This window comes from Nomascus leucogenys, chromosome 1a (assembly GCF_006542625.1).
Source record: "Nomascus leucogenys isolate Asia chromosome 1a, Asia_NLE_v1, whole genome shotgun sequence".
NCBI classification, from domain to species: domain Eukaryota; kingdom Metazoa; phylum Chordata; class Mammalia; order Primates; family Hylobatidae; genus Nomascus; species Nomascus leucogenys.
Window position 1 is genome coordinate 16,182,757 of NC_044381.1, and position 20,442 is coordinate 16,203,198.

The 20,442-nt window shown below is 38.3% G+C and overlaps 1 protein-coding gene across 5 annotated transcripts in view; it reads right to left on the reverse strand.

The window, feature by feature from the left end:
* PSIP1 (PC4 and SFRS1 interacting protein 1) overlaps positions 1-20,442 on the reverse strand; it is a 48,374-nt gene that overhangs the window by 13,255 nt on the left and 14,677 nt on the right. For all 5 annotated transcript variants that reach the window (XM_003260417.4, XM_012500777.2, XM_030816701.1 and 2 more), the window contains exons 4-8: positions 13,428-13,566; positions 10,252-10,356; positions 9,431-9,493; positions 2,690-2,786; positions 1,590-1,665 (exon numbers count right to left, since the gene is read on the reverse strand). In XM_003260417.4, coding sequence (XP_003260465.2) covers positions 1,590-1,665; positions 2,690-2,786; positions 9,431-9,493; positions 10,252-10,356; positions 13,428-13,566 — 480 coding nt within the window. The remainder of the gene's footprint in view (positions 1-1,589; positions 1,666-2,689; positions 2,787-9,430; positions 9,494-10,251; positions 10,357-13,427; positions 13,567-20,442) is intronic.

Here is a 20,442-nt window from a genome sequence, read left to right on the forward strand (position 1 = left end):
TCACTATGGTCCGAAAGCAGGCTAAGAAAGCTGCTCAGCTGATAAGGAGGGCAGTATTTTCCAATGACCTTTTCAGATGCAACAAAGGATGATACTGAAAAAGTAGAGACAAATGGAGTGGGAAGCATACTCCGGGGGAAAACTGGGACCTAACCAGGGAACACTAATTATATCCAAAACAGAGGGATCTCACAGTATTTTCCCAGCAGAATTTCAGATTTCCTAGGGAATAATGACTGCAAACTCACCTGTTAAGTATCCAATTTCTTAATTTCACTATAATAATTAATGTTGTATTTTTCTGCCACTGTTTTTAAAAATTGACAGGTAAAAATTCTATGTGTTTATGGCATGCAACACAATGTTTTGATGTGTGTATACATTGTGGAATGGCTAAATCAAGCTATTTAACATACCAGCTCACATACATATTTTTATTTTGTGGTGAGAACCCTTAAAGTCTACTCTCTTAGTAATTTTCAAGTATATAATATATTGTTATGTGCCACTATTTTTTAAAGTAAATACAGACTGGCAGTAAAACTGTTTAAACATATTTTGGTTGAAACATACCGATTCTCTAATAGTGTTCTACAATTAGAATTTTCTATAATCAGTTCATTCAAAACAATGTAAATCTATGCTTAATAGACATACCCCACTTAAGCCTTTCAAATCTTCAAACACAATAGCCATAAAAAGTTTTTCTCCCCCTTTGTCTAAATATTGCTCCTGGCAAAGATTCCCCAAAAAAGCCAAAGTAAAAAGGATCCAAGTAGAAAAGGCAGCAAGGGAAAAATGCAAAAAACCAAAAAACATTCACAATTTCCTGGATAACTGAATAGTTATTCTGAATTGCTTTGAAAATTAAGTTTACATACAAAAATTATTTTAGCCCTATTTTTAAATAAAGCACCTATTCTGGAGGAGATAAAAAAAAGATTTGTAGGCTAGGCACAGTGGCTCACGCCTATAATCCCAGCACTATGGAAGGATGAAGTGGGAGAATCGTTTGAGCCCAGGAGTTTGAGACCAGCCTGGGAAAGATGAGACCAGTCTCATCAAAAAAAGTTAGCCAGGTGTGGTGGCACACACCTGTGGTCCCCGCTACTTGGGAGGCTAAAGTGGGAAGAGGCTCCTTGAGCCCAGGAGTTTGAGGTTACAGGGTGCGACTGCACCACTGCACTCCAGCCTGGGCAACAGAGTGAAACCCCATCTTAAAAAAAAAAAAAAAAAAAAAAAAAAAAAAAAAAAAAAAAAAAAATTTGTGACATTACTTCAAATATATTCTAAAATTCCTGAAACATACCATCTTGCCCAATTTCTCTATTATATATTTTATGTTGTATTATCTAAGTATCTATATAAATTGATATACTCGAGTCTTAATTAATGAAATGATAAATAGCCATTCCTACCAATTTTTACTTTACAAAATTTTTCCAGTTTTTCCTGTAATTTTAAGAAATATCAAAATAATAACAAACATCCTGTAAGAGAAAACTGATAAAAACACAGAGATATGTGCTTGTTTAAAGTCAAATGTCTCATTTATTGTATAACTAATTATACATTAAAAATAAACTCACATGTCACTCTCTGAAGGACAGGGCTGTTTTACCATTTTGGGTCTGCCTCTTGGTTTTGGAATCTTGACTTCTGTAGCTAATATACACATGGAAAAAAAATCAGTAACTACCAGTTTCTATTTAAGATACAAATCTCAGATATAAATATTAGAAATGATACATACTATTTAAGAATATTAGTAGCTTACTACAGATACAATTATTGCCAAATTTAAAAAATAATACCTCCCCCACCAGGGTTAAAATGAGCAACAACAAAAAATTTATAGAGGTAAACAGAGTAATCCTCAATTTGTCCTTAATATGACTGAGAGGGCTTAAAACATTTTTCACTATCGTTTTAACAGTAATGTCACAAAATTCAACTTTAGAATAGGAAACAGCACTTATATTTAATATTCAAATACATATTACTTATGCAGTTACATATCTTTGGAAGTTCCTATCAAAATTCACTGAGTTTCCCTAGCACTATTAATTTTATCCACTGCAATATTAAACTCCAAAATATGTAAATAAAAATCTTTTTTCTGGGTATTACTCATCTTACCCCCCATTTTCAGTAAGAATCCTATTAAAAAGTAGAAAAAAAATTCACTCAATTTTGGTTTTGTTTTACGAAGATCTTTCCAAAATATTTCCAATTTGCCAAATTAAGAAAAAAGTTTTAAGAGGCAATGCTGAAGAGAGCTGCGAACTGTAAAAATCAAAATCCCTATCAACAAAGAATGCAAAAATTTAAAATATTAATGACTTTAATCAAATGCTATTTCTCATTCTCTGATTATAACTCCATTTTGAAATCTTATGACTCTTAAGTGAAAGGTAAAATAAACCCAGTATTCATGATAATTTTAACCTCACCACAGCCTCTCTTACCACTATTTAGGGAAAACATAACAGAGATAAAGCGAAGTTTATTTCGAATTTAAATACTTTGAAACAGAGCACAAATCATGTTTATCTCCTTTGAAATCTGTATGTTACACATAATCAATTGCCTATTTGCTTCATTCCAAAATATTTGAGGCAGCAACACTTTAAATGGACTGGAATATTAATCACAAGCCAAACAGATATTTAAACATCAGTAATCCTACCTGCAGGTCGTCCTCTTTTAGGACTCACTTTTAGATTAACAGATGCTGTTGCTGTTGTCACTACTCCTGCCTCCTCAGTTTCTACTTGTTTTTCTGCCTGAATTACAAAAATTTAATTAACTTATTTAGCAAATAGTAGGCACTCAAAGTTTAATTCGATGGCAAAAATATGCCAGTCTATGGTAACGTGAGTTCAAGCATAGATATAACCTCTATATGATCTTTGTTATTTTTCAACAATCAACTCAAGAGTAACATCTTCAAACTTAGTTTATAACTCTAGTGAACAATTCTTAAAAAAAAAAAAAAACTTCTTAGAAATGAAGTCATTTGTAAAAATAAAGCTAATATTCTTGATGCACTATGGAGAACAAAGTATGTGATTACACTGCAACTAACACAATGCTATTTCTGATTCTTCGTTCATATAGACACATTTTATTTCTAAACTGAGACTGTTACCTAACAGTTCTCCTTTGGGAGTTATTCTTATTTCCCGTAAGAAGGGATTTACTACAACAGAGTAAGGAATCCCCTGACCATTTGCAAACTCTAATGCCCTTTGATAATTGCTGGTATGACTCTCCTGGAGAAAATGGCCCCAAATGAGAATCAGTATTACTGATTTAAGCATTAGCATGGAACAAAGGTTAAGAACACAAATTGGAAACAAAATGTAAACATGAGGCAGCAGTTGGTACTGATCATAACTGCAAAAGGAGGAAAGAGAAAGACCAAACGAGAAGATGGGCTCCTTCCCCATCTCCCCCAACTATTTAGAATTCAGCATTAACGGTATCACTAAAGATAAAAACAAGAAGGCATTCAAAAACAGGCATAATCCAATCTCATTGATTAAAAAACTTAAAAATTGCCTTTTCATCAATGATTTGTAAACATAATGCCCAGTGATGTAAGCATGTGGAGAATCATTCATACATTGACTATCAATGATCAATAAGCTGGTATCAATAAACTGATACTTTATAAAAGTACATAATTATGAATGAGTATTGGCAATATAGAATGTGCAAATCTCTATATAGGGCTGGACACAGTGGCTCACGCCTGTAATCCCAGCATTTTGGGAGGCCAAGGTGAGTGGATCACTTGAGGTTAGAAGTTCGAGACCAGCCTGGCCAACATGATGAAACCCTTTCTCTACTAAAAACACAAAAAATTAGCCAGGCTTGTGGTGCACACCTGTAATCCCAGCTACATAGGAGACTGAGGCAGGAGAATTGCTGGAACTCAGGTGGCAGAGGTTGCAGTAAACCGAAATTCATGCCACTGCATTCCAGCCTGGGCGACAGAGCAAGACTATCTCAAAAAAACAAAACAAAAAAAAACCTTTATATGGCAATTCCACTTCTATGAATGTATCCATTTCTTTATTAGTTTTTTAAACATTTCTTTTAATAATTGAAACATAATGAAGCATATTAAAAGTATTATTAAAACTCATCTAAGGTAACCCTTGAGTTGTTCTCAGAGAACACTGAAAATTCCTCCCTGAACATTATTAGCTCAGGTTTTATTTCTAGAATTTTAAGAACTCACAAAGTTGCCCTGCCCCAATCCTGATCAATAGCTCTGAGTCAGGGAACCAGGATTCTGTGTTTTTATAAAGCTCCCCAGGTAACAAAGCTTAAGAACTCAAGACTGAGCGCTCTTTTCCTACTGAGGAGTTAAGAGGGCATAATTTGTCTAAAATTCAGTTATAACTGATCAATTCTTTGGTGCAAAGAAGACTGTCTCCACTTACACTTTCTGCTTTTGGAAATGAAACACTGAATAAGAATTATAGGTAGGGTTGGGTGCAGTGGCCCATGCCTGTAATCCCACTCAGCGCTTTGGGAGGCTGGGGCTAGCAGATCACGAGGTCAGGAGTTCGAGACCAGCCTGGCCAACATGATGAAACCCCATCTCTATTAAAAATACAAAAATAAGTCAGGCACCTGTAATCCCAGCTACTCAAGAGGCTAAGGCAGGAGAATCACTTGAACCCAGGAGGCAGAGATTGCAGTGAGCTGACATCCTGCTACCACACTGTCCAGCCTGGGCAACAGAGCAAGACTCTGTCTCAAAAAAAAAAAAAAAAAAAAAAAAAAAAAAAAAATTATAGGTAAAAGAGATGGTTTTTAAGGAGGTACCAATAAGTGTAACAAGTTCATCAATAATAATTAAAACGATATTAACACTAATACTAAGAGATCAGCCCTACCATGCACGTGTGTTCATGACTATCACAGCAAAATCATGCAAGTCAGAACCATTCCTCATGAAAATAAAATCAAAGAATAAGAAATATTTTATCTAAAGGAAGGACCAATGAAGCTATATGAAATATATATTTAAAACTTTTTTTCCACTCTTAGGATATGCTTAAATATTTAAACATCTTAAATGCTGATATTTTAAACTACTGACTACAGATTTATTTCTTCCATATTTTACTTGCTCTGACATCTAACCCTCATTTTCTTTTCATTTTTTACCCCTTGCTAGCTCTACCAGCTTCCTTGATCTTAACTAAAAACACGCCACCTCACACACAAAAACCTCATGGGATTACTATTCAAACGCATTTATAAGTCCTCCACATCCTTGTTTTGCTATATCTGTCCCACAAATCCTCAAGAGAGAGGTTACTATACAATTCTACCTTCTCTGTTCTATTATTCCCAGCTGCTGAGGCCTGCTGGAAAAAAAATGTACAAACATGCATTCATTTTATGCAATCTCAGTTGAGATCTCAAAGTCACTTTACCCTATCTGATCAGGCCTCCTCCTCCCATCAATAGCTGCATAAACACTCAATCTATTCTTCCCGACTTGTACCACATTCAAAGTCTTGCTTTGATGTGGATGAGGCAGAAGGTAGTAAGGGCTGTAAGAAAGGAATCCCCTTATTTCCTAGTGTCCCAAGAAATTTTCGGAGCCTCCTCCATCCGTCCCCTTCAGTGTTAAGAGACTGAAACATCCATCTCCTCCTTGTTAAGTCAGTTCCTTCAAATGTCCCCTCCATTCTCTCATCCAACACATATTTACATAAGGTAATTTATACTGACTCCACATCTTTGATCTTTCCTAATTTTGCAGAGAAAAAGTGTTAAGGCATTTACTGTCTTTTGTCATTTTAACACTTTCCCTTAGCCATGAAAATCCCTATTATGTTGCCACATTCTCCTTTACTTCAAAGATTTAAAAAGCACAGTGTAACTTTACCATTAAACATTTATTCTCTAACCCCTTAATCTAGTTTCTGTCCTTACCATTCAACTAAATGGAGTTCACCTGAAAGTATCCTAGAGCAGCCTATTTGGCAAGTATCTTACTGGGACCCTCTCTAAATCAGGACATTACTGACCACTTCTTCATTCTGGACATTCTCCCTTCCCTTGTTTAGCCTGATATCCTCTTAGATTTTCTCTTGACAGGTCATTCTCAGCCATAATTTCACAGAGAAACCTTCCTCCCTCTCCATTATATTCCTTCACGATTCTGGTTTCTGCATCCTGTCAATAAACAGTTCTCCTCTGACCTCATCTATTACCCTATCTTCATGCCAGAGACTGCATCTGTAACTTACATCTTCTCCCTCTTTGGTGCCCGAACAATATATATATATCTTCACTCCAATTCCCACAGGTGCTTCACCTTCCCCTTACTCATGCCTGTGATTCCAAACCAACATCCTCTGCACTCCCAATAACTAGTTATTCAAGTAAAGATCTTGGAGCCACCTTAGATTCTGGGTCCCTCCCCTGCCCCCTTTACCATCCACTTCTCATCAACCATCAACTTCACCTCTTAAAGTGCTCTTAAATCCCATCTCTCCTCTACACCACTTAAAAAATCTGGTATAAGATCCTTGTCCTTCCAGTCTCATGCCACCTCCTTAGAAAGGCCTTTTGTAGCCTAGTCTGTTGCCAACTCAACTCCCCATTTAAACCCTCTTATTTTAAATATTTATTTTTTGTCTCAAAAAAAATGTAAGTTCAATGGAAACAAAGACCTTGTCTTCTTTACTGACTACTCAAATCCATGCCAAGTCCAGTAAAATTAGTACTAAAATTCTGAATGAATTTTACAGTGAACTGGTCTCACTGCGCCAATCCAATCCCCATCGTTCACACTGCTTTAAAAAAATGACGCATTCTTTGGGAGGCCAAGGAAGGCGGATCACAAGGTCAGGAGTTCAAAACTGACCAACATAGTGAAACCCTGTCTTTACTAAATATACAAAAAATTAGCTGGGTATGGTGGCGGATGCCTGTAATCCCAGCACTTTGGGAGGCAGAGGTGAGCGGATCACTTGAGGCCAGGAGTTTGAGACCAGCCTGGCCACCATGGTGAAACCCCATCTCTACCAAAAATACAAAAATTAGCCAGGCGTGGTGGTGCATGTCTGTAATCCCAGCTACTCAGGAGGCTGAGTGAGGCAGGAGAATTGCTTCAACCGGGAGGTGGAGGTTGCAGTGAGCTAAGATCATGCCACTGCACTCCAGTCTGAGTGACAGAATGAAACTCTGTATCCAAAAAAAAAAAAAAAAGAAAAAAAAGAAAAAAACCAAATTTATATTTAAAAAAAAAGAAAAGAAAAGAAAAAAAAGGCCAGGCGCGGTGGCTGACGCTTGTAATCCCAGCACTTTGGGAGGCTGAGGCGGGCGGATCACGAGGTCAGGAGATCGAGACCACGGTGAAACCCCGTCTCTACTAAAAAAATACAAAAAATTAGCCGGGCGTGGTGGTGGGCGCCTGTAGTCCCAGCTACTCGGAGAGGCTGAGGCAGGAGAATGGCGTGAACCCGGGAGGCGGAGCTTGCAATGAGCCGAGATTGCGCCACTGTACTCCAGCCTGGGCGACAGAGCGAGACTCCGTCTCAAAAAAAAGAAAAAGAGGCATCAAGTTGTGCACAGAGGCTCACATCTGTAATCCTAGTGCTTTGGGAGGATCACCAGAGGCTGGGAGTTGGAGATCAGCCTAGGCAACACAGCAAAACCCCATGTCTACCAAAAAAAAAAAAATTGACCAGGCCCGGTGGCTCACACCTGTAATCCCAGAGCTTCAGGAGGCTGAGATGGGCAGATCAACTGAGGTCAGGAGTTCGAGATAAGCCTGGCCGACATGGTGAAACCCCAACTCTACTAAAAATACAAAAATTAGCCGGGCGTGGTGGCTCACACCAGCACTTTGAGAAGCCGAGGCAGGTGGATCACTTGAGGCCAGGAGTTCAAGACCAGCCTGGCCAACATGGTAAAACCTCATCTCTACTAAAAATACAAAAAATTTAGGCGTGCATGGTTGTGTGCACCCGTAATCCCAGCTAATTGGGAGGCTGAGGCAGGAGAATCACGTGAACCTGGGAGGTGAAGGTTGCAGTGAGCCAAGATGGCGCCACTGCACTTCAGCTGGCACAACAGTGTGAGAATCCGTCTCAAAAAACAAAACAAAAACAACACAAAAATACAAAAATTAGCTGGGCATGGTGGTGCATGCCTGTAATCCCAGCTACTTGGGAGGCCAAGGAAGCAGAATTGTTTGAACTCAGGAGGTGGCGGTTGCAGTGAGCCAAGATCGCACCACTTCACTCCAACCTGGATGACAGAGCAAGATCCATCTCAAAAAAAAAAAAAAAAAAAAATTAGCCAGGTGTGGTGGCGCACTTCTACAGTCCCAGCTATTAGGGAGGATAAGATGGGAAAATCCCTTGAGCCCACAAGTTTGAGGCTGTAGTGAGGCATGATTGCACCAGTGCACTACTCTAGCCTATGTGACCGCATGAGACCCCATCTCTTAAAAAAAATTTTTTAAAGGAGGTATCTAAAATTTAAAATAATTCAATCATTTCCCATCACTTACTGTAAGTTCCAAGGTCTTTAGGACAACATCGGGTTTTTTTGGTAGCCATTTCCCTCAAACTTTATGGTGTGTTAATAATGAAGTACAATACTCAAGATGCTTGAAATGGAATTTCCTCTATGTACCTGTAGATGCTATTCAAATGGCTTCATATGTCCTTCCCTGCTCCTTCATCTGCCTGACAAAATTCTGCCTGTATTTTAAAATCTTGTTATCACACCACCGCCAACCCATACTGCACAACAAATAAGCCACTGTAATTATTTATTTTCATAGTTTACCTCCTCATGAGATACTGAACTTTTGGTTTTCTTTGCATCTTTGGTATATAATAAAAATTTGAGACATAAATATGTCGCAAAAGGGTGTGAACAAAACTTCGTATATGGAAGGAAAATTTCATATTAATTAAAAGCCTACTATGTACCTAACCTTGCACTGTCACTCACACTCATTTCTCACAACAATGTTGTGAAGTAACAATAACAATAACATAATGGACAACACTTATATAGCGCTTACTAGTGTTTACGTATCAGGATTTAGCATAAACATTTTACATATGTTAAATCATTTAATCCTCCACAACCTTGGAGTATGTATTTCTACCCATTTTAGAGAAAACTGAAGCACAGTCATTAAAATGAATGAAAACTGGTGCATTTTATTTCCTTTACCACTCAAGTTATTTTAAGGGTGCTATATCACTAAGAAAGAAACACAGATAGTTTTGCCAAGTAAAACATAACCCATAAAAAATTAAAGGGTTTAGAATAAAAGCTGAAATTTAAAGTTTCATTATATCTACTCTCCCTCAATCCAACTAAAATAAAAATTCTTTTCAGATCCCTGTGATTGGTAAGTCACTGAAATTACCTTTCTCTTTCTCCCTCTTCTGGCAGCTTTTGGAGTAGTTATGTCAACTGCTTTAGTCACATCCTAAAAAAGAAAAAAGAAAATTGAATACTGAATAAATTATTCCAGGAATGAAAGAAACCTTCTTAAACTAAAAGTTACAAGCACGTTTAACTGAAAGCATTGGGGAAATTTGTTTTGCTCTGTAGAGTTCTGAAATTATAAACATTATGTCTCAACATTATAAAGTGAGAAAAATGCATTTCCACTGTCAGATCAAATGTAAGTCATGCTTGCTAGTACACCAGGAAGTCTATCTGTTTAAATTTATAAAACTACTTTTTCTACACTAGAATTCTGAATTTTAGGGGTGGATAAATTTGAATTGTGAATTTTAAAGGGTGGCTGGGACTTTGAAGATCATCTAACAACCATTTCATTAGGCCTGGAAGGGCTAAATGAGTGATCTTTACACACAGATCATATACAGTTGGACGTCAACCTAGGTTTCAAAAAATTTAGTCTAATGCTTTTTCCAGTACATCCATCCCACAACACTTCTCTTTAAAAAAAATCCTTAACACTACTGCACCCTATAGTTGGACTTCATGTTTTACATATAAAAATAACTTCAAATAATAACATGTATGCATCTTAAAGATACATAAATTGTTTAACAATACTGTATTTAATATTTACACAAGGAAATAAGCCTTAAATATTTTCTAATTCACTTTTCAAGTACTTTAAAATTTACTTACTAATTAATCATGGCCAACTCATTTCATTATTTCTTCCTTGAAACAAAATGGGTTTAAAATGTTAGGAGAAATAGAACATACCTCACTGCTGGCTTTTTCTTCATGGTCGGTATCTTCCTTTGAAACACTAGTTTCCTTTTCTTCAACTTCAACATCAGATGATGCATTTGATTGTTTACTTGCTGCCTGTGAGCAATCAACTCTATTAATTTCACAAAATAAGTTTTTACCCCAACAATATATACAACTCTTTATTTATTTATTTATTTATTTATTTTTAGAGACAGGGTCTCACTCTATCACCCAGGCTGGAGGCAGTGGCGCAATTATGGTTCATTGAAGCCTCAATTCCTGGGCTCAAGGCATCCTCCCTCCTCAGCCTGAGCCCAGGAGGTTGAGGCTGTAGTGAACCATGACTGCACCACTGTACCCCAGCCTGGGCAACGCAGTCTCAAAAAATAAAAATAAAAAAAAATTCCAAGACTATATGGTGACAAGGCTTGGCAATTTGGACGATGAGAAAGACCATAAAGGTGCAATCACAAGACAAATGATCCAAGAGAAATTACAAAACGTAGGTGGGCACTGTGGCTCACACCTGTAATCCCAGCACTTTGGGAGGCTGAGGCAGGCGAATCGCTTGAGGTCAGGCGTTCAAGACCAGCCTGGCCAATATGGTGAAACCCCATCTCTACCAAAAATACAAAAATTAGCCAGGCATGGTGGCATGCGCCTGTAATCCCAGCTACTCGGGAGGCTGAGGCACAAGTATAGCTTAAACCCAGGAGGCAGAGGTTGCAGCAAGCCAAAATCAAAATTGCACCACTGCATTCCAACCTGGGTGACAGAGCAAGACCCTGTCTCCAAAAAAAAACAACAAAAAAAAGAAATTACAAGATGTTAAGTTTCAGAAAACAATCAATTCTGTCTCTTTAGACAGATGTCTTCCCATTACACAGTCAAGGCAATAATGATAAGAAACCATGTAGCCATTCAACAAATTATTTAGTGATTGGCTATTCTTCTCACATGTGTACATGCTGGGCACACAGGACATAAACCTTTGTTCACAGAGGCAACATAATATTCTGTAGCAGGTACAGACAAGTACAGAAACAATTATGATATGGTTCGATAAATGCATTAACAAGTAAGTACTGGGAAGTAATGAAGTCACTTATGATCATTTAATGTGGCCTTGGAGCATCAATGAAAGATTTATATGTTCCAGATAGAATGGTATCTAAAAAGTTCTCCAAGATAAGAAAAAGCATGGCATATGTGAAGAAATACAATTTATCGGTTTAAGAGTAAAAAGCTAGGCCGGGCACAGTGACTCATGCCTGTAATCCCAGCACTTTGGGAGGCTGAGGTGGGTGGATCATGAGGTCAGGAGTTCAAGACTGGCCTGGCCAAGATGGTGAAACCCCATCTCTACTAAAAATACAAAAATTAGCCAGGCACGGTGGCAGGCACACGTAATCCCAGCTACTCGGGAGGCTGAGGCAGGAGAATTGCTTGAACCCAGGGGGCAGAGGCTTCAGTGAGCCGAGATGGCACCACTGCACTCCAGCCCAGGCGACAGAGTGAGACTCCATCTCAAAAAAAAAAAAAAAAAAAAGTAAAAAGCTGCAGAATTTCCACTTTGTTGCTACCTCCCTTCTTTAGGTTTACTTGTGCTCTTCCCAGTTTTCGGACCTCAGGTCTTACACAGAGGACATTTATTGATGAATGAGAAACTGTCCCAATTATCTTCATAAAAACCTCCTCTCATAGCTCTCTGATCCTATTATAAAGCCATCTGTTTATTTTAAATCATAAGAGTTCTGGAACATTCATTTGGGAATATATGCAACAATTCCAGAATGCAATTGACAATATAAAAAATTTTTCTAAGCCTATAATCCCAGCACTTTGGGAAGCCGAGGTGGGCAGATCACAAGGTCAGGAGATCGAGACCATCCTGGCTAACAAGGTGAAACCCCGTCTCTACTAAAAATACAAAAAATTAGGCTGGGCACAGTGGCTCAGGCCTGTAATCCCAACACTTTGGGAGGCCGAGGCAGGCTGATCACAAGGTCGGGAGATGGAGACCATCCTGGCTAACACGGTGAAACCCTGTCTCTACTAAAAATACAAAAAATTAGCCGGGTGTGGTGGCGGACGCCTGTAGTCCCAGCTACTCGGAAGGCTGAGGCAGGAGAATGGTGTGAACACAGGGGGCGGAGCTTACAGTGAGCCAAGATAGCACCACTGCGCTCCAGCCTCGGCAACAGAGCAAGACTCCTCTCAAAAAAAATAAAAAAATTTTTTTCTAAATCACATCAATACCAACACAGAGGAAAAGTAAGAGAACCAATATTTTCTGTAGGAAAAAAACAACACAAATTGGATAAAGGCAAACCACTCCATGAAAATTTAGTATCACATATAAATTAATAAAAGCTCTGGACCCATGGGAAAAACCACAGAAAAGAAGGTATAAGGTGTCTGCTGACACCAATAAATATAATTTGCATAGTGCTACAAGTACATTTGTCACATACTAATTTAACTCATGAGGTTCACATTCTAATACAATTCTACGGATTTAGAAATCAAAGGCTGGGCGCAATGGCTCACATCTGTAATCCCAGCACTTTGGGAGGCTGAGGCGGGTGGATCACCTGAAGTCAGGAGTTTGAGACCAGTCTGGCCAACATGACAAAACCCTGTCTCTATTAAAAATACAAAAAGTTAGCCAGGCATGGTGGTGGGCACCTGTAACCCAGCTACTTGGGAGGCTGAGGCAGGACAATCACTTGAACCCGGGAGGCCAAGTTGCAGTGAGCCAAGATTGCACCATTGCACTCCAGCCTGGGCAACAAGAGCGAAACTCCATCTCAAAAAAAAAAAATTTTTTTTTAAATTAATTAATTAAAGAGAATAAGAAAGCTTAGGCACACACCATGTAAGTTGCAAAACCTAAATTTAGAACAGTACATACAGCTTTAAATTCAATGATGTATTAAACCCTCTATCAGGAGTTAAATAACTGAATAGTTCCCAGTTTCTTGAGATCTGCTTAACTACACAAAATAATGATTTTGTCAATTCGTTTTGATATAAAATGTCTAAGGTTCAACCTCACAAATAAGAACACAACAAGCTAGTATGAAATTCCCAAGGCTTTTAGTATTTATTTTCCTACAGCTAGAGATAGTGATTATTCCCCAGGATTAAATAAGTAATACCAAATTTTATGTTATATGACTTACCTGTTGACTTGAAAATTTCACTTTTGGATTGTTATCTATCTCCCATAAACCTTCATTAAAACCTTTTCTTTTATTTGGTTTGCCATACTTTTCCTTATTTTCTGAGTAAGGAAATATATCCTTTGGTCCTAAAAAAGCACTAAAAAAGAAGTGGGGAGGATGTGAGTGCAAAGCAAGCTCAAATATATAATTTATTAAATAAGACACCCTATTATGCAATTATCAAAAATACATACCCTAAACTGCATTACAAATCTTATATAAGTTAAAGGGCAATTAATCCAAATACTTTTATTAAATTCAGTAACAAGCTACTATTTAAATCCATAATCCTGTTAAGTAAAACCACAGATGCTGCACAATGTGCATGTACTTAACACTGCTGAACTATACACTTAAAAATGGTTACATCGCCAGGCGCGGTGCCTTACGCCTATAATCCCACCACTTTGGGAAGCTGAGGTGGGTGGATCACCTGAGGTCAGGAGTTTGGGACCAGCCTGGCCAACATGGTGAAACCCCGTCTCTACTAAAAATACAAAAATTAGCCGGGCGTGGTGGCGTGCACCTGTAGTCCCAGCTACTTGGGAGGCTGAGGCAGGAGAATCGCTTGAACCCGGGAGGCGGAGGTTGCAGTGAGCTGAGATCACGCCACTGCACTCCAGCCTGGGTGACAGAGTGAGAATCTGTCTCAAAAAAAAAAAAAAAAAAGGTTAATTCAATAAATTTGGGTTTTTTTTAAACTACAAACTTTGACACATTAGCATTAATCAATACATTTAACTGCACCCCAAATATAGTTTCACTTCAAAATAACTTCATATATTATACAACTCACAAAACTATCGTGTTTTTAAAATAATCAATGAGTATGTTAAGAATTTTATTTTTCTCAATGAGGGAATCAGACATGTTATAACCCATTCATGTCAATTCTTGCTATCTGTGGTAGTAATGTTCTATAAAGTCACTGTGAAAACTGAATTAGCAAATACTCAACCGTTGCTCCTAGGGGAAATACGGGGTTAGGTTCCTGTAATCACAAGGTTTTCATGAACCAATCAATACATAAATTCATTTTATGTGCGTTTCTGTTTAAAGACACCATATTTAATACAGACTGCTAACTCATTAACACTGAACTCATAGCCAACAGCGTATGTAACATGCGCTTTCTCTGTAAGGCACATTATAACCTTCTCGCACTTAGCAACACTAAAGAGCACTTTAGCATTATGCTTGGGGGCTAGTTTAAATAGCAAAATGATCAACAAAAGCACAAAAATGCATGGCAATAGACTGCAAAAAAGATACTTGCTTACAGTATGAGTGCTGAAAAAAGAAGGCAAGCATTCCCTTGCACAACCTCAGCTAAGAATGTGTTGTATCAGGAGACTCAAATGTTTCCGCTACTCAGTGCACGTTTGTGAATGACCTGTACAACAAGTACTACTGATCTGGGCTTACAAATAAATTTTGGTGAGTAGGTACATTCGCGAATATGGAATCCACAAATAATAATCCAAAATATGGAATCAACTGTTTGCATGTGTGTGTACATATATACACAGACAGTTCTTATGTCCCAATAAGCCCACTGTAAATCTAAAATATCTAAAGTCGGAAATCCATTTAAATACCATGAAAAACCCACTCTAAAGTCAAAAAATCTAAGTTGAATCAGTGTAGGTGTGTTAGTCCATTCTCACACTGCTATGAAGAAATACCAGAGACTGGGTAATTTATAAAGAAAAGAAGTTTAATTGACTCACAGTTCCACACGGCTGGGGAGGCCCCAAGAAACTTACAATCATGGCAGAAGGCACCTCTTCACAGGGCCACAGGAGAGAATGCATGCAAGCAGGGAAAATGCCAGACGCTTATGAAACCATCAGATCTCATGAAACTCACTATCACAAGAACAGCATGGGGGAAACCACCTCCATCATTCAATTACCTCCACCTGGTTCCGCCCTTAACACATGGGGATTATTAGAATTCAAGGTGAGATTTGCGAGGGGACACAGAGCCAAACCATATCATTCTGCCCATCCCCTCTCTCAAATCTCATGTCCTCACATTTCAAAACACAACCATGCCCATCCAGCAGTCCCCATCCCCCAAAGTCTTAACTCATTCCAGCATTAACCCAAAAGTACAAGTTGAAAGTCTCATCTGAGACAAGGCAAGTCTCTTCCACCTAGGAGCCTGTAAAATCAAAAGCAAGTTACTTCCTAGATACAATGGGGGGACAGGCATTCGCTAAATACACCTATCCCAAATGGGAGAAACTGGCTAAAACAAAGGGGCTACAGGCCCCATGCAAGTCGGAAATCTAACAGGGGCAGTCAAGTTCCAAAATGATCTCCTTTGACTCCATCTCTCACATTCAGATCATGCAAATGCAAGAGGTGGGCTCCCACAGCCTTAAAAAGCTCTGCCCCTATGGTTTTGTATGGTACACACCCCGCCTTGGGCCGGTGTTGAATGTCTGCAGCTTTTCCAGGTGCATAGTGCAAGCTGTCGGTGGATCTACTATTCTGGGGTCTGGAGGATGGTGGCCTTCTCACAGCCAGTGCCCCAGTGGGGACTCAGTGTCGGGGATCCAACCCCACATTTCCCTTCCACACAGTCCTAGCACAGGTTCTCCATGAAGTCTTCATCCCTGCAGCAGACTTCTACCTGGACATCCAGGCATTTCCACATGTCTTCTGAAATCTAGGCAGAGTTTCCCAAACCTCAATTCTTGTCTTCTGCACATCCGCAGACCCAACACCATGCGGAAGCTGCCAAGGTTTGGGGCTTGCACCCTCTGAAACAACAGCCTCAGCTATACCTTGGTCCCTTTTAGCCAAGACTGAAGCAGCTGGGACACAGGGCACCAAGTCCCAAGGCTGCACACAGCAGGGGAGGCCCTGGACCCAGCCCAGGAAACCATTTTTCCCTCCTAGGCCTCTGGTCCTATGATGAGAGGGGCTGCTAGGAAGGTCTCTGGTATGCCTTGGAGGCATTTTCCCCATTGTCTTGATGATTAGCGTTTGGCAGCCAGCTTCAATTTTTCCCTAGAAAATGGGTTTTTCTTTTCTACTGAATCATCGGGCTGCAAATTTTCCTTTTATGCTCTGTCACTTCCTAAATGCCTTGCTGCTTAGAAATTTCTTCTGCCAGATACCCTAAATCATCTCTCTCAAATTCAGAGTTCCACAGATCTCTAGGGCAGGGGCAAAAAGCCACCAGTCTCCCTGCTAAAGCAGACCAAGAGTGATCTTTACTCCAGTTCCCAACACGTTCCTCATCTCCATCTGAGACCACCTCAGCCTGGAGTTCATTGTCCATATCATTATCAGCATTTGGGTCAAAGCCATTCAACAAGTCTCTAGAAGTTCTCAACTTTCCCACATTTTCCTGTCTTCTTGTGAGCCCTCCAAACTGTTCCAACCTCTGTTACCCAGTTCCAAAGTCGCTTCTACATTTTCAGGTATCTTTACAGCATCACCCCACTTTCTGGTACCAATTGACCATATTAGTCGGTTCTCGCACTGCTATGAGGAAATACCCAAGACTGGATAGTTCATAAAGAAAAGAGGTTTAATTGACTCAAAGTTCCGCATGGCTGGGGAGGCCTCAGAAAACTTACAATTATGGCAGAACGTACCTCTTCACAGGGATGCAGCAGAGGGAATGAGTGCAAGCAGGGGAAATGCCAGACACTTATGAAACCATCAGATCTCATGAGACTCACTATCAGGAGAACAGCATTTGGGAAATTGCCCCCATCATTCAATTACCTCTACCTGGTCCTGCCCTTGACATGTGGGGATTATTACAAATCGAGGTGCAATTTGGGTGGGGACACACAGCCAAACCATATCAGTAGGTCAGGGACCATCTGTACATATATATTTAGATACATTATCCAGGACGGACCCTGTACATCTCCTCCCTACATCAGTGAGTCATATGCAAGTCTGTCAGTTCTATAAAGCTAGACGTAAGTATGTTGATAATTTTACTATGACAGCTGATAGACATACACTCCCCAAAGCAACAGGAAAATGGAACTGATACTCATTTCCTCTAAAATGTACTAAATTTTAAAATTATTACTATCATTAGATATATATCACAAATTCCTTATCTGCTAAAATTCTTTAAGAATTAGGCAACTAATGAGTACAGTTAACATTCTAGTTAGAACTTTAAAAAGGCTCTAAAATAAAATTTCAATTAAAAGACTTATGAGTTCTATTTAAATATGGCTGGGAGTGGTGGCTCATGCCTATAATCCCAGCACTTGGGAGGCCTAGCCGGGCAGATCGCCTGAGGTCAGGGGTTTGAAACCAGCCTGGCCAATGTGGCGAAATGCCGTCTCTACTAAAAATACAAAATTAGCCGGGCATGGTGGCGCACGCCTGTAATCCCAGCTACTTGGGAGGCTGAGGCAGGAGAATCGCTTGGAGGCAGGAGAATCGCTTGTACCCAGGAGGCGGAGGTTGTGGTGAGCCAAGATCACACCATTGCACTCCAGCCTGGGCAGCAAGAGCGAAACCGCGTCTCAAAAAAAAAAAAAAAAATTATATATACACATATATATAAAAAATCAGGGTATATATAAGTCAGCTTTATTATTTAAATTCTGTAACATTCATTGTATCCATGTATTTTAACTGCACATCCCATTTTCAAAGTAATATTATTATGCTAGGATTAAGGCAAACCAATAATTTACCAAATTTACTTTGGAGTTAAACTGAAATCATCTCATTCCATCAAAAACCGAAGATTTTACTAGACATCATTAATTCCTGTCTATAATCTCAAATTAGAAAAATTAACACATTTAGCTATAACAGTACAACATTCCTCTTATGTAACAGGTTTCAAATTCCAAGTAAATGACTTGAGTTAAACCTCCATGAAAACATATTTCTGGTCAGAACAAACCCAATGCAACACAAATTCTCCCTCCTGAAAAACCAGAAAAACAACAGTAAAGAGATTATTTTAAAAGTATTAACTCTTAAAGCCAAAGACAAAAATAAAATTTGGAAGTTAAAAAGACAACTAAAGAAGTTGAATCTTAAGCACCCTCATTTACAATTTAAAATCCCCAAAGGGCTCAAAATTGGGGTCACCAGGAACTTCAGGAGTAGGAAGACCTCAAAAATAATTACAGGAAAATATTTTAAAACCTCAAATGTGTATATTTTTTTTTTAAAGGTATGGCTCTAAGTCTAAAAGCCACTGAAGACTGATCTACCACAAAGTTACTGTATAAAAGCTAAATTTTTTTACACGAATCATTTTTCTTAACCTCAAAAAAAGCAGTTCTTAAAAATGACCATGCAAGGCAATCTTAATAATCAATGAGAAAAGTTACGATTGTTCTGTGACCTTTAAAAATTGTCAGAACATTAAGCAGTCTATTACTGACGGTTATGTAAATGCATAAGGAAATGAAATAGTAAAACCAATACCAACTTAGTATGCTGTAACTTAAAACATTAGGAACACTGAGATTAAAGTGTATCATTTCTTTGTATAAAAAAATCTATCAAGAATAGTTTGAACAGTGCTTGCCTTCTTCTAGTGATATTAATTATGATATGGAATGAATCTATCTTCTATGCCTTGGCAAATTGTCATACTCCTTTCTAAGTTTGGATCACATTCCAATATTTTATCCTTCATGCTTTCAATGATGTGAAATATCCTCAATGTTTTTTGTTGGTATCACTTCTATTAATAGGATATCTTCATATTTTCCATTACAACTACCTTTTTCATTTATGTTGATAAGCTTGCCTTCACTAAGTTTCTCTGGCTGGACAATTAGTGTCTCTCCAACTGCAAACCATCTATATTCACAAGATAAGCTATTTATTCTATTATTCCATTTATATTAAATTCAAATTTCCCATCTAGCATTGTGACTTTTGCTGCACTATCATCTTTGTTGACCAATTTCCTCGTTTATTTTGGTAAACTGTCACATGGGGACATCATTAGGAGACAGAGGCCAACTATACATCCCACTGTGCATGATTTTGAGAAACTAATGTATGGTGACCAATCACCAAGAAACTTTCAAAGTGACATTATATGCACCTGTAATTTACATCTTAATTTGTGGGTTGAAAGACTAGCAGCAAATTTTGTAATTTATGCAATTACAGTTAATATGGCAGGGTAGGAGAAATTTTAACCATGGTGTTAGTGGACTGTTATTTGGCTAGGTCATGGCAATTGAAATTTGTGCCCATAGGAACTATGTAAAGCTAAGGACTACCTATATATACCCTTCTCTCTTCAAGCCTTGAGTTTAAATTCCACTTTTAACAGCAGTATTGCCATTCCTGCTTTCTTTGTGACATTGTATCATTACTTGGTCTTGTTTTGTTTGAGCTTTGTCTCACAAAATAAGACATAGCAAAGTGGTTTATTAAAACAGTTAGAAAGTCTTAACAGAACTATATTCATTCATAAAATGTAATGTTTACATTTAGTTTTATTCACACCACCTCATTTTACATGTACCTTTTCATTACAATTGGTTTTTATTCTTAACTTTGCTAAGTAGGTTTTTTTAAAAAATTCACCCCTTGCTCCTACTCCCAGATTCAGATTTACAAGTTGTACCTTGCATTATTAACCATTATGGTTCAACTGATGTCATACATAAATTCACGTATCTTAATATACCAAAAATTAAATAACTATGTCCAACTGAAAAGACTTTTACAAATGTAAATTCATGTTAAGTACAGAAGATTTTTAACTTCGCACACATTTTTTTTTAGTTCACATAATTCAACATCATTAAGTTATCCAGGAAATATAAATCAAAAATGACAAGATACTACCCTCACTCCCACCCAGACAGCCAAAAAATAACAAATAATAACAAGTATTGGCAAGGATGTGGAGAAATTGGAACCCTCATACAATTGCTGGTGGGAATGTTAAATGGTGCAGCTGATTTGGAAAGTCTGAGTTTTCTCAAAACATTAAACAT